The sequence below is a fragment of the Halichoerus grypus genome, chromosome 7 (assembly GCF_964656455.1).
Source record: "Halichoerus grypus chromosome 7, mHalGry1.hap1.1, whole genome shotgun sequence".
NCBI classification, from domain to species: domain Eukaryota; kingdom Metazoa; phylum Chordata; class Mammalia; order Carnivora; family Phocidae; genus Halichoerus; species Halichoerus grypus.
In genome coordinates this window covers 125,080,545-125,092,892 of record NC_135718.1, presented here as the reverse complement: position 1 = coordinate 125,092,892, position 12,348 = coordinate 125,080,545, and the positions used below count along the sequence as shown (strand labels likewise).

Sequence of the window (12,348 nt, the reverse complement as noted above, 5' to 3'; positions counted from 1 at the left end):
TCTCCAAATCTACAGCATCATTTTCTGTGATTCTCAAAGAATTGTAAGAACAGAAGAAGAAATTTTACATACACATATAACTAATATACTCACTTCCAATATCTGTTTGAACAGTTTTATTTATGTGCAAAAACATATGGCCACCATAGGATGCTTGTAAACTACAGGAATAACTTTGGTTAGGTGAAAAGTGTTCAAAGTTAACTTCTGTCTTATTATATGCAGTATAATTACCTGAAAGACATAAGTATCATATATCAGTATATGAATACAATATATCACATTTAATTTTCTCTTTAGATTTCCTATCTACAATAATTTAATATCTATCAGAATTGAAAACTTTTACAAATAGTAAATAATAAGTAAATGATACTACAAAAAACTACTATCATAATGCATGGTTTTGCCATACTCCATTTTAAAGAAAATATTAAAAAGTCCAACTGAATTTGAGAGTGTCTCTAATATAACTGATGGAAGGAGTTCTCTGTTCAGAAACTGAGATTGAACCTGAGTTAGCTTTTGCCTAACAAATATTTTAGATACATCATTGTTTTACCATCAGTTCATCATCAGTTTGTTCTTGCTTTCCTCATACTATTTATATCACAGCCATGAATCTTCTTTATAGCATGATGATTACAACCGGTGTCGCACTACATCCTTTGTGTGTGTATGTGTGTGTGTGTGTGTCTGTCTGTCTGTCTCTGTTTTGCCAAATATGGCTTAGCAGATGGCTTTATACCAAAGAAGGAGCTTCCACCTTAATAAATTCAAATAAAAAGAAATAAAAATTCATTAAGTCATTAATTATTAAAAAGAACCGGTATCTCAGTTATTGCCCCCCATATGAACCCGAATTCATATTCCTAGAGGCACTTACTGTGCTTTTCCCACTTGTCTCTCATGTAAGTGTTCTTGAGGTTGTCTATGAATTTTGTTGATGGAGGGCTGACCACATAAACTCTTGAGTAATATGATCTTATGTTTGCTTTTATTCTAACAGTATGTGTATCATAATTTTTTTATAACATCCTTCTGTGATAATCCCTTCAACAATATCTTGTGTATAACAATTGCCAAGAAAATTCTTGTAAATTAATTGTTACTATTTCAAAGATTATTTTTTAAGGAAAGTATTTGTCTATTTTGTGAATTTGAGTGGTATAAAGAATACAATGTTTTGACTCCAAATATACCATGGACCAAAAGTGGGGAAGGGGAGGGGGAGGGAGACAGTGGTAGGGAGAGGAAAGGGGGAGAAAGAAGGAAAAAAATAAAGAAGGGAGGGGGTAGAAGGAAGGGAAGAAAGGAAGGAAGGAAGGATTAGATACATCTAGAACAACTTTCTACCATAAAAATACTCTAATCAAAGCTATATTCTTACCACATTGAAATGTGTATCTAATTTTATTATTATCACAAGTAAAATTTTTGTTTTCTTCTACTTTTAAACAAATAGAAGTATTTGCTTTTTCATCCTCTGTACAATCTTCCAAATCAAAACCTTCAGGACCTGTCAAAAAGAAGATATAGAAATAGATGATTAATGTTTCATAATGTGTGCCATATGCTCAATTAAAGTGACTGAAATTATATTCATGATATAGTCTTTGGCAAGCATTTAGAGTGCTTTTGGCAAAGTCTAATAATTCAGGGTTTTGCATGTCTCAATTATTTATTCTTTTTAACATCACACATTTTGGCAGCATTTTATTTAGAATTTATCTTACCTTTAAAAAATGGGACCCAAGCAAATGTCTAGGTGAAATTGCATTTTTTGCACATTTTAACACACTCACTTCATTCTTTTCCTTATATCTTCAATTTTTTTATTTACTCTTGATTTTTTTATTAAATGATTATTACACAGAGTATAGGGGGTTCTGTCTTGGAGAATGTTTTTTACATCGTCATTTTCTGTTCCTAATTGATAATTTATTTCAATAATTTTTCAAAAAAATCAATCTTTAACCTATGTATTTTTAAGTTTTTATTTTATTTTATTTAGCAATTCAACAATTCCCTACAATAACAAGTGCACTCCTTAATCTGCATCACCTTTTTAATCCCCTTCCCCTCTGGTCACCATCAGTTTGTTCTCTATAGTTAAGAGTCTGTTTCTTGGGGCATCTGCGTGGCTCAGTTGTTAAGCGTCTGCCTTCAACTTAGGTCATGATCCCAGGGTCTTGGGATGGAGCCCTGCTCCCTCCTCAGCGGGAAGCCTGCTTCTCACTCTCCCACTCCCCCTGCTTGTGTTCCCTCTCTTGCTGTATCTCTCTCTGTCAAATAAATAAAATCTTTAAAAAAAAAAAAAAAGTCTGTTTCTTGCTTTCTGTCTCTCTCTCTCTTATTTTTTCCCTTTGTTTTGTTTCTTAAATTCCATATATGAGTGAAGTCATATAGTATTTGTCTTTCTCTATTTCATTTAGCATTATATTCTCTAGCTACATCCATGTTGTTGCAAATGACAAATCCAATAAAGGGTTCGTATCCAAAATATATAAAGAACTTACACAAATCAACACCCAAAAAACAAATAGTCGGGCAGAAGGCATAAACAGACATTTCTCCAAAGAAGACATGCAGATGGCCAACAGACACATGAAAAGATGCTCATCATCACAGACCATCAGGGAAATGCGAATCAAAACTACATGAGCTATCACATCACACCTGTCAGAATGGCTAAAATCAACAACACAAGAAACAACAGGTGTTGGTGAGGATGTGGAGAAAAAGGTCCCCTTGTGCACTGTTGGTGGGGATACAAACTGGGGCAGCCACTGTGGAAAACAGTATGGCGGTTCCTCAAAAAGTTAAAAATAGAACTACCCTATGATCCAGCAATCTCACTGCTAGATATTCACCCAAAGAATACAAGAACATTAATTCAAAAGGTTACATGCACCCCTATGTTTAAAGCAGCATTATTTACAATAACCAAGATATGAAAGCAAACTTTAACCTATTGAAATGTTAACAAATCAATGTTCTTGAATTATTATGTGATGTGAGATAGTCAAAACATTTACAGTTCCTGAATCCCTTTTCCAAAATGCATTTTGTAAAGATATGCTTTAGTGGAGTGGGCTTGATACCCTGGTCCCTTCTTCCCAGCAGGAGCTGAGCTGGCAAAACCGGCTTGATCACCTTAAAATGATCATAATCTCTTTTTTTATGTGCAAGTATTTTTGTTCTTTCCACAACCATCAAATCCTTGACTTTGTGTTTTCCCCCAATATAGTCCAGACACAACTGTATTTAGAAGGATAAATATGTGCACATATGTATTTAATGACTTGAATTAAATGGGGGGGGAAGAAAGCTTGTGGATAATCGCTTATCCACAGAGGGATAAATAATACTTAATCTACGCGATACACTGTGTAGAAGGAGTGTAGGGAGGGAAAAAGAATTAAGACGGCTTATAAGAGTTCCTAAACTCACTGGGGTAGGAGAGCAGAAAGTTCACACACTTGCGTCCTGCCGACTTCCTTTCCTTCACCCTGCTCACTCACCTGACAGATTCCTGCAACCCCTAGCATGCAAGACACATAAAATTGTACTTTTTTGTAAATATACAAATAGAAACCAATTTATATTTACCTGGTGGTACTTCCAAGTTTAAAATTTTATTTGGAATATGACATGAATTATGACTTATAGTAACATTAGTATTTGTACATTCTGGTAGGCTGCGGATCTCATTCTCTACACATTTGTCATTTCCACAATTCACTTTATCACTAACATTTAGTTTTGCCTTAAATGACTTAGTTTCATTATCATAATGATATTTCACAGAGATGTATGCATACTTCTCATCTGAAAGAAAATAGAAGTGAGGATTATCTTTTAAAAAAAATTTTCAGAACAAATAAATCTACATCAAATGCAAGCACCTTATTATATTATAGATTTTCAAAAATATCAAATATCTAACAAAGTATCCCCAGAAACATGAAAAAGAGAGGAAACACATCAGGTGTGTCCATAATTATTTTTCAATATTCCCTTTATATCCCTGCCTATCAAGGACCTCAGCTTTTAAGTTTATACTTGGGTGATTGACAGATTAATGTCTGTCTTCCTGACTGAACTGTATATTCATTCTATGACAGCAAAGTCCAGTTTACTTTGAGCATCAACATAAATCCAAGTTTTTGCGTAAAACCTGTCATTAGTAGGGGCTCGTTTGTTTGAATATTACTTGTTGAATTGATGCACAAATGAATGAAGCATCTGACAAATTTCTTCTCCTTGCTTTATCATTTCCCTTTCTTTCTAAAATGCAGTTCTTGATTACCTGTTTCTCCAAATATGTGGAACATTAATTCAGGGACCACAGGCCTCATTACTCCTTTACCTAGGTAAAATTATCAATAATAAACCCTCCTAAGGACCTCTCCTTAGTGACATCTCACATTCTCTCCTTTATTTAAACAAATTCCGTTGACTGGTAAAAATATGTTTTCCACAAATGCTAATTTATTCACTCATTTTTAATCCAATGAACATTATTAAGCCCTTATTATCTTTAAGACATTGTCCCAAGCCCTAGGAATACAAATGATCAGCTCTTAGAAATGTAGAGTCCTAACATGGAGACAAACATAGACATGAGTTGCAGAAGACACGCAAACACCTAAAACAAGATTATGCACAAAATAACATGGGAGTAGGGTGGGGAGAAATCTATTCAGATTGCAGGGATAGCAGAGGCTCTCCAGAGGAGGTGGGTGACTCAGTTTGTGTTTTAAAATATGAGTAGGACATAGGAAAAGAGATGGTGGGAGGGGGTGCGCTGGATGAAGGCGGAGTGGAATTCTAAGCGTAGAGGAAGAAAAGCAGGAGAGAACACAGAGACATTATGTAACCACTATGGGTTTAGAAAACTGTAAGTAATTTCATATTAGTTAAGTGAAGAGTGTAAGGAGGCAATAATATAGGAGAAATATGATCATAAAATACCATATTAATTAAGCAAACATATGAAGGCTGATCTTTACATTAAATGTATGGGGAGCTACCGAAGGCAGAGGCTTCAGCGATGAGATTCACAAACAATATGGAGGGTGAAGCCCCCATCACGAAAGACCTTCACTGAGAAGAGAGTAGGAAAATGGGAAAAGGGTTGCACAAACTGCTCTCAAACACCTGCTTTGAGCCAAAACCCTGACAAAACAGAAAGACAGAGAGGCAGAGACAAAAACAGATTCTTTTTCTTCACAAGCCTTGAAGGTATTCTCCACATTTCACATGTATCATTACACTGAATCCTCACCCCCTGCAACCCCAAAGCAAACTTGTTATCTTCCATTTCATGCACACCCAAACGGGGAGAGTTAAGTGGCTTCACCAAAGTTGTTTAGCTAGTAATTATTAATCCTGATGCTCAAAACTAGGTCTGAATATGACATCAATCTTCTTGCTCCTGAAGGACACTAGCTCTTAAGATTTGGAACTAATGATTACTGGGAAATGAGAGCCAGTGAGTATAGCTTGCTAGTGGGTCTTGAAGCTTATAACGAAGAAGGAAATAATTCAAGCAATATTCTAAAGTGATATATGCTTCCTCTAGATAAACAAACTTACCACATGATTGCATAGGTGTAGTAGGAACTATAATAGAAAAAAAAAGAGAATGCAAATTATTAAAATGTCATTTACAATATCTCTGCTATAGTCATTTTGGGAAAGGGTGGTTTTACAATGTTTCAACTTCATAAATTGTAAAGTCTATGAGTTAGGTTTAAGAGACAATGCAGGGTTCACAGTGCCTAGTACAGTGTTTTAATCTCAAAACTTCAAATGTTATAAACTAATGAGCTAGTTCTATAAAACATTTTCATGAATTTACCCAAAAAACATGATTGTGATAATAATAATATTGGCATTTTTGAGCACCCATTTGATTATGGTGTGGTGACATGGCTACCTCTACACGCAGCCAAAAACATTTAAAAGATCCTCATCCCCTTGATTAATCTCAAAATAGATTATATAATTATAACCTCGAGAGAGTTCAGTTTACACCTTTGTTTAAAAACATCAGAAAACAGGCAAAAGCTGCTTCATTCCCTAGTTTAATTTTTGTTAAGTTCTTTGCACATATACTGGATCCAGAGTAATTAATGGCTCTTTCAATGAATTGAAACATATCTTGGGTGAAGCATTAACTGAAGAATGAGTGGAAATGTGCTTTGTGAAAGCGAAGAGGTCTCTGCTAATCTGGTCTTTGAGTTGGAAGAATTGGGGAAAGAAGAGTGGGCTTGCCGGCTCTGCCATGGCCGACCCACTGCCGATTGCTCTGTTCATTCCCTAGAGGGCCCTTGCTTTTGCTTCCATGCTCCATGTTGCATGACAGTCAATCCTCTGCTATTCACCACTTGGAATGGAGAATCCCATTGATAGACTAGTTCCTTTTCATATTAATACCTAAACCCACTCTTAGAGAAAGAAGTCCTAGTATATTTGATTATTTTTCTATGCATTTGCATAAAGTACAAAGTTAGGAGAGCAGGGGGGTGCTATAATGACATGATAGGTTATGACAGTAACATTATGCTCTGATCTCACCAGTTGTTGCCTTGCTAAAATAAGGGTTTTAAGACTAACTGCTATTCCACAGCCCCCACGATTAGAATACTCAATAGAACTTCTCAAAAAAAGGAGCCCCGTGTAGAGCAAATGGGAGACCCTTCTATGAGCACATCCCAGGTACATGGTATGACTGCATGGCTGAAGGTAAGATTGTCACCTATTGTTGGGGGAGCAGTTGTATGGATAATGCTTGCTGCAGGTGAAGTGGACGTAAGAGTCACATCTGCAAGAAAATGAACAGAGAAGAAAAGTTAATGAGTTTGTCATAATAAAGGGCAAAGGAAAAACTCTTCAGCAAAGATATTTTCCCAACCAAGTCTTTACTACAGGAGATCTCATTGGAATTAACACTTGCTCATTTTCAAAATAAAAAAGTGAATCAAAGCTTTATCTACCAATGGCCCTTGAAGATAAGCAATAGTTCAAATAATTAGAGCATGACATTAAATAAGTTGAGAGAAACTATTCATTCCTTGGTGTAATTCTTACCTGATGGTCAAACTACTCTTTTCTCCTTCAATTACAACTTTATTATTTTAATTACTAATAAGGATACCACTTACTCTTTTTTAATATTCACTGCCTACCAGCCTTTTTTACATACTCAGTTCTCACATCAATCCTATAAAATGAATATTATAATATCCAGTTTTACAGAAGGGAAAACTGACACACACAAATTATTCGTGGCTTGTGCTAAAGTCAGCCAGGAAGTTAAGGAGGCTGGATTTGATCCAGCTATATGACACTAAAGTCTATTATCTTTCTTCTTTGCCATCAACATTCATACTATGAATAACAAAATAAAGTATGCCCAGAAGAAAAAGCTTACCGGCAAGTTTATTTTGTCTAATTTAGTATCAAGATATGAAACTTTGTAAAACAGGAAACCTGCAAATAATATTTGGTATGAAGTAAAAGAGCTGCATTAAAGTTTCAAGTTTCCATCTCATTATCCATCACCTAAGACACCTAGAGCATCATGGTCAAACCTGAGGCGTTATCATGGGTGGTGCTGGAGATGCGTGAAGGTAAGGCAGCAGAGCTGCTGTGTGCAGGGCTGAGGGTGGCTACTGGTGTGAAAGCTGTGTCTACACGGAAGATGCTGGGTGTAATCCGTTCTCCTGGGAAGCCTGCAATCAGAAAGGCCATCATCACTGTCGTCCATTTCTGCCACCCAAGGGCAACGGCCAGACAGTCAACATAAACAGATTATTGAAGCTAAGGCCAAGCAACAATCAGGCACTTTGCTCTATGTGTTCTGCAAAACTGAATGAAAAACAGCAAGCTTTGTGGAAGAGGTTAAGTTTAACATCAGGCAACTCAAAACCTATGCAGTTCTGTCTTCGGAGCACAAATTTAAAAGTCTTTGGGACTTGAGGAGCCAGCTTGCACAACTTAGGGAAACCAAACTCCCCGGCCGAGGCATGCCTTGGGTGCTAGTGAGAATGCACCATGGCGAGAGAGTGGGGGGCTGGCTTGCCAGTGCTGACACCACAGAGATGGGAGTGGAGTTCTGGGTGTAAAAGGCTGTGTTAAGGTTGGCAGAAGAGGAAGCCCGACCTGCCATGTGCTGAAAGCCTCGCATGGGGTGCACCTCTCTGGGGGGGGCAGATTTCTGGGTGCAGGTGCTTAGGTCTACTGTTCTTAAATCAAAGCTGAGTGGGCTTCTGCCTGTGCAGTTGCTGAGCTCAGGGCGCTCCCTTTCCAGCTGAAGGTTACAATTCGACTTCCACTGTGTAGACTGCCCTTGTCAGGAAAAAGCACATCTAAGTCAATTGGTACAGAATCAGGCATCGTTGCTGAAGAAACGGCACAATGTATTTGGTTAGGACCTTTCGCTCTCAAGCTTCAAAGCACCTCATGCATGTGACATCTTCCTGCAGACATCACAGCCAGAATTACAGCACAAGCAATCAATATGTATGCATTGGGTGCCTATTACATGACTAGCACTCTGGTAGTTGTCATGGCAAAAGCAAAAAGAAATACTAACGAGGCTCTATTTAAGCTTGTTTGGTTATTTCCCTGTCATGATCCCTGGGGTCCTCAGTTCAATGATAGGAGATTAGCCTTGCATTTGCAGTAAGATTCTCAGTATTTGAGCACAGTAAAACATGCATGCACATTCTGAAAATGGTTTCAAGGCCATCATGCAGGCATCCTCCAGTTACAAACCCAGAACAGTCCATAACTTCACATCCACATCCGTTAGAATTGAAAAAGCATCTTCCAAAAATTTGAGTTTGGGTTCTCAGCTCGGTCTACACAATCCACTACCCATCCTCCCATCTCACTAACCCATAGAGCAGAATGAATGATATAAACATCAGTTCTTCAGTTCTGGATCCCCATAGAAGGGCTCCAACAGAACAAGGAGAAGAGCAGGAAGGTTTCTTTTTATTTTCTTTAAAAAAAAAAATTTAGGGACCCCTGGGTGGCTCAGTCGTTGAGCATCTGCTTCAGCTCAGGTCGTGGTCCCAGGGTCCCGGGACCGAGCCCCACATCGGGCTCCCTGCTAGGCGGGAAGCCTGCTTCCCCCTCTCTCACTCCCCGTGCTTGTGTTCCCACTCTCGCTGTGTCTCTCTCTGTCAAATAAATAAATAAAATCTTAAAAAATAATAAATAAATATATAGATAAAAAATTTAGACACAGAACTGGTCCTCTGCCACGTTTTAAAAATCAATGGGTTTGTCTTTTGTCTCCTTCCATATTCTTCCCTACTTCTCTTTCACGAGCTTGTTCTCTTCACCGCCCCCCCCCCCAGAGTCCCTTGTCCTTCTGCTCTGAGGCCCCCATGCTCCCTCCCCAAGTCCCTTCCCTTCCTCCTTCATATGAAAACTATGACTCCCTTGTGTAGGTAATCTCAGTGCCGGTTTAGGAGTGGCTTTTACCATTTTATTTAAGTTAATTAATCCTAATTCATTAGTGAAATTAGCCACTTGGAGAGGAAGGATTTCTTCATGAGGGCAAATAGGGTGGTTTGTGCATCTATCAGCCCCTGCAGGTCAGTCCCCTTTAGGTCTTTTACAGCTCCTTCTCATCCACGACTTCTGGATCTGTGCATTTGCTAAAAGCTCCAAATCTTTTTACTGCGGTTCTCCTGGCAGCTAGGGTGGGTGGAACGAGGCAGGGAGGCGAGGGCAGCTCTTTTTCCAGTTGTTTCAAGCTTGTACATTGCCTGGAATGATTTTTGTGCCCCTATTTGATAGGGTTGACTTCCATGTTTGATTCGTACTTAAAGCAAGGCCTCTTTAGTACCAACTCTGTAGGCCCCCCCATTGCCATCTTTAACCTTCAGACACTCAGGCCACTACATTTTTATATGTGTCCATGTGGATTTTTGTTTTTCAGGATAAAAAAGGGGGGGGCACCATGAAGTGACTTAGACGCTGATTTTGGAAAGACAACGGAGGGGATATTTTGCATTGCTTTTATGTACAGAGATGCTAAGCCAAAAGAATCTTAATGTTTGAATGGGGAATATGAAGTATCTATTTCTTTTTTTCCATTCTTTTAAAAAACAATTAAATTGTGATTACAATTTCTTGGTGCCCTTCATTGATGATGGAAGTCATCCACTCTTCATGATTTTGTGTATTGGTCGGGGATCTTTAAGCAACAATTCATACATATTATCCTTTATTACCAGCAAAAAGTTCTCACTCTGCAATGATACTTGCCCCAAATATAAAAAAACATATAGAGTACCCTAAATAACTGTTTCCTCTGGAACAGGTCTTTCCTTTATTCTTGTAAGTCTCATTCTTTATTATTTCATCTCTATCACAAGGACCTTAGTTATGTGGCCTCATAAACGAAGGATAACTATGAAAGTATGAAATTCCAAATTCACCAACTAGCAAGTGCTACATGTTTAACAAGTGGTTGGATTCCCTCACACTATTCTTAAACACAGGCAGTTGTCATGCTCTCTTCGTCTTTGCACAAGTCTAACAGCCCCGCAAACCTGCTGTGTCATTCCCGCCCGGAGCAGGGGTGCGTGGGGGAAGGGCAGCAGCGGTGCTGGGTGTCTGCGGGTCAGATCCGGCAGAGGGCGCCTGCGAGTCTGCGTGCGTGGGGTGGAGAGGCGGCTGTGTAACACCTAAGGTAAGAAAGTGAAATCATTTCAGCGTTTCCCCACCATAGATGAAAAATACAAATACTAAGAGGTTATAAGTATATTTGTTTACCGAACCGTGAAATGACTCAGTCTATTAAAATGTGTGTCTGCCTCTATTCAAATTCACCTGGCAGGAAGGTGGGCACCTGTGTTCTTCATTTTCGGATTCCCAGAGGCTCCCTCTGGGCCATGAAGTCACAGATGACTCAGGTTTCCAGGCGTTTTTTTTTTTTTTTTTTTTTTTACCTCCAAGTCACTATGAGCTTTGTGAAGTCTCCTTCAACTTTACAAACTGAAAGTTGGGATATTTCTTTGTAGGCAGAATCAATAAAGAATCCCTCAATATACAATAGGCAAATCATAAAAAAAAGAAAAATGGACAAGACATGTAACGACATCTAATATATACAATGGCCAAAAAGTATATGCAAAAATGCTCATCACTATGAAATTTTTTTTCGGTGTACAAATGAAATACTTTAACTATCGTATTGGCAGAGTTTTAAAAGTTTAATATCTAGTACTAGAAAAGATGCAGGGAAACAGTTGCACACACACATACACACATTCTCTGACAGAATCCAATGTCTAGAGTCTGGAGTGTATATCACGGATAAAACAGTATCTTTAAAAATCAGAAATAGTATTTCCATTGTGTATGTGTGTAAATACTTTTTTATATATATATAAATATAATACATAAATTTTAGTATATATAAGTCTAAGTATATACTTTGTATATACTATATTGATGTCTTGCAACATGCATAAAATATTTTTGTAAAAATAATATTACATAATTAAGTTTGATGATTTTTGAACAATTTTGAAAATGTTTGAAAATATTACAGTGTTAGAAAAATGGATTAAGGGATTTTTTCCCTACATATATTAGCAAGCCTGAAAATTTTATTGTATTCCACAATATAAATCAATTACAAACAAAAATTAAATAACACATATAGATTTTATCCCAGTAGATAATTGAAATATCACCTGATAGCAAGATTATTTTCTAGGGGGAAAAATGTGTTCTTTTATTTGAAAGTGTAAGAAACTTTCCAAGCTAATTTTACCATCAGTATTATTGTGTTAGAGCAAGTTAGTATTTTAATATTATTCACCCTTATTCCCAATCTATTCCATTTTAAATATTTCTTCTCACATTTTGCTTCATATGGAATTTTGTATGCGTGTATTTGTGTACAAGAAGTTAAATGTGGAACCTTTGAAATGGAAAGCTCTGTGTGACATTTACTCAGTCAGTAAAAAAGTTTAGCCTGAAATGTTCTACCTAGCCATCAACACCCTCATCCTCACATTCCTTTTGTTAAAATTTTGGGCAATGAATTCAAATGCTTACAATGTTTACATAGGTCCTAGCCACTACTCTGCTAGTGTAGCGGGAAAAAATGGAGGAAAGATTGAATGTACAGTCCTGTAATCAACATAAAGAGGCATTTATCATTTATTTAACTGCTTATTAAAGCCAATAAACTTCATCAGTATGGTACTCAAAGCATTATAATGTACTTCTCCCCAAATTTTTGGTAGTGTTATACATACTTGTTTTCCAAACTAGGATTAATGGTCCTGTTAAGCAAATAGCTTAGTC

General features: G+C 37.4%; 1 protein-coding gene across 4 annotated transcripts in view; it reads right to left on the bottom strand.

The window, feature by feature from the left end:
• Positions 1 to 12,348, bottom strand: part of PTPRC (protein tyrosine phosphatase receptor type C) — a 118,241-nt gene that overhangs the window by 46,938 nt on the left and 58,955 nt on the right. For 2 of the 4 annotated variants that reach the window (XM_036068576.2, XM_036068580.2), the window contains 7 exons: positions 10,581 to 10,715; positions 7,602 to 7,742; positions 6,767 to 6,832; positions 5,602 to 5,628; positions 3,613 to 3,831; positions 1,391 to 1,519; positions 94 to 234 (listed from right to left, as the gene is read on the bottom strand). In XM_036068576.2, the coding sequence (XP_035924469.2) occupies positions 94 to 234; positions 1,391 to 1,519; positions 3,613 to 3,831; positions 5,602 to 5,628; positions 6,767 to 6,832; positions 7,602 to 7,742; positions 10,581 to 10,715 (858 nt within the window). The remainder of the gene's footprint in view (positions 1 to 93; positions 235 to 1,390; positions 1,520 to 3,612; positions 3,832 to 5,601; positions 5,629 to 6,766; positions 6,833 to 7,601; positions 7,743 to 10,580; positions 10,716 to 12,348) is intronic. The other 2 variants (XM_036068579.2, XM_036068582.2) reach the window with 2 other exon arrangements.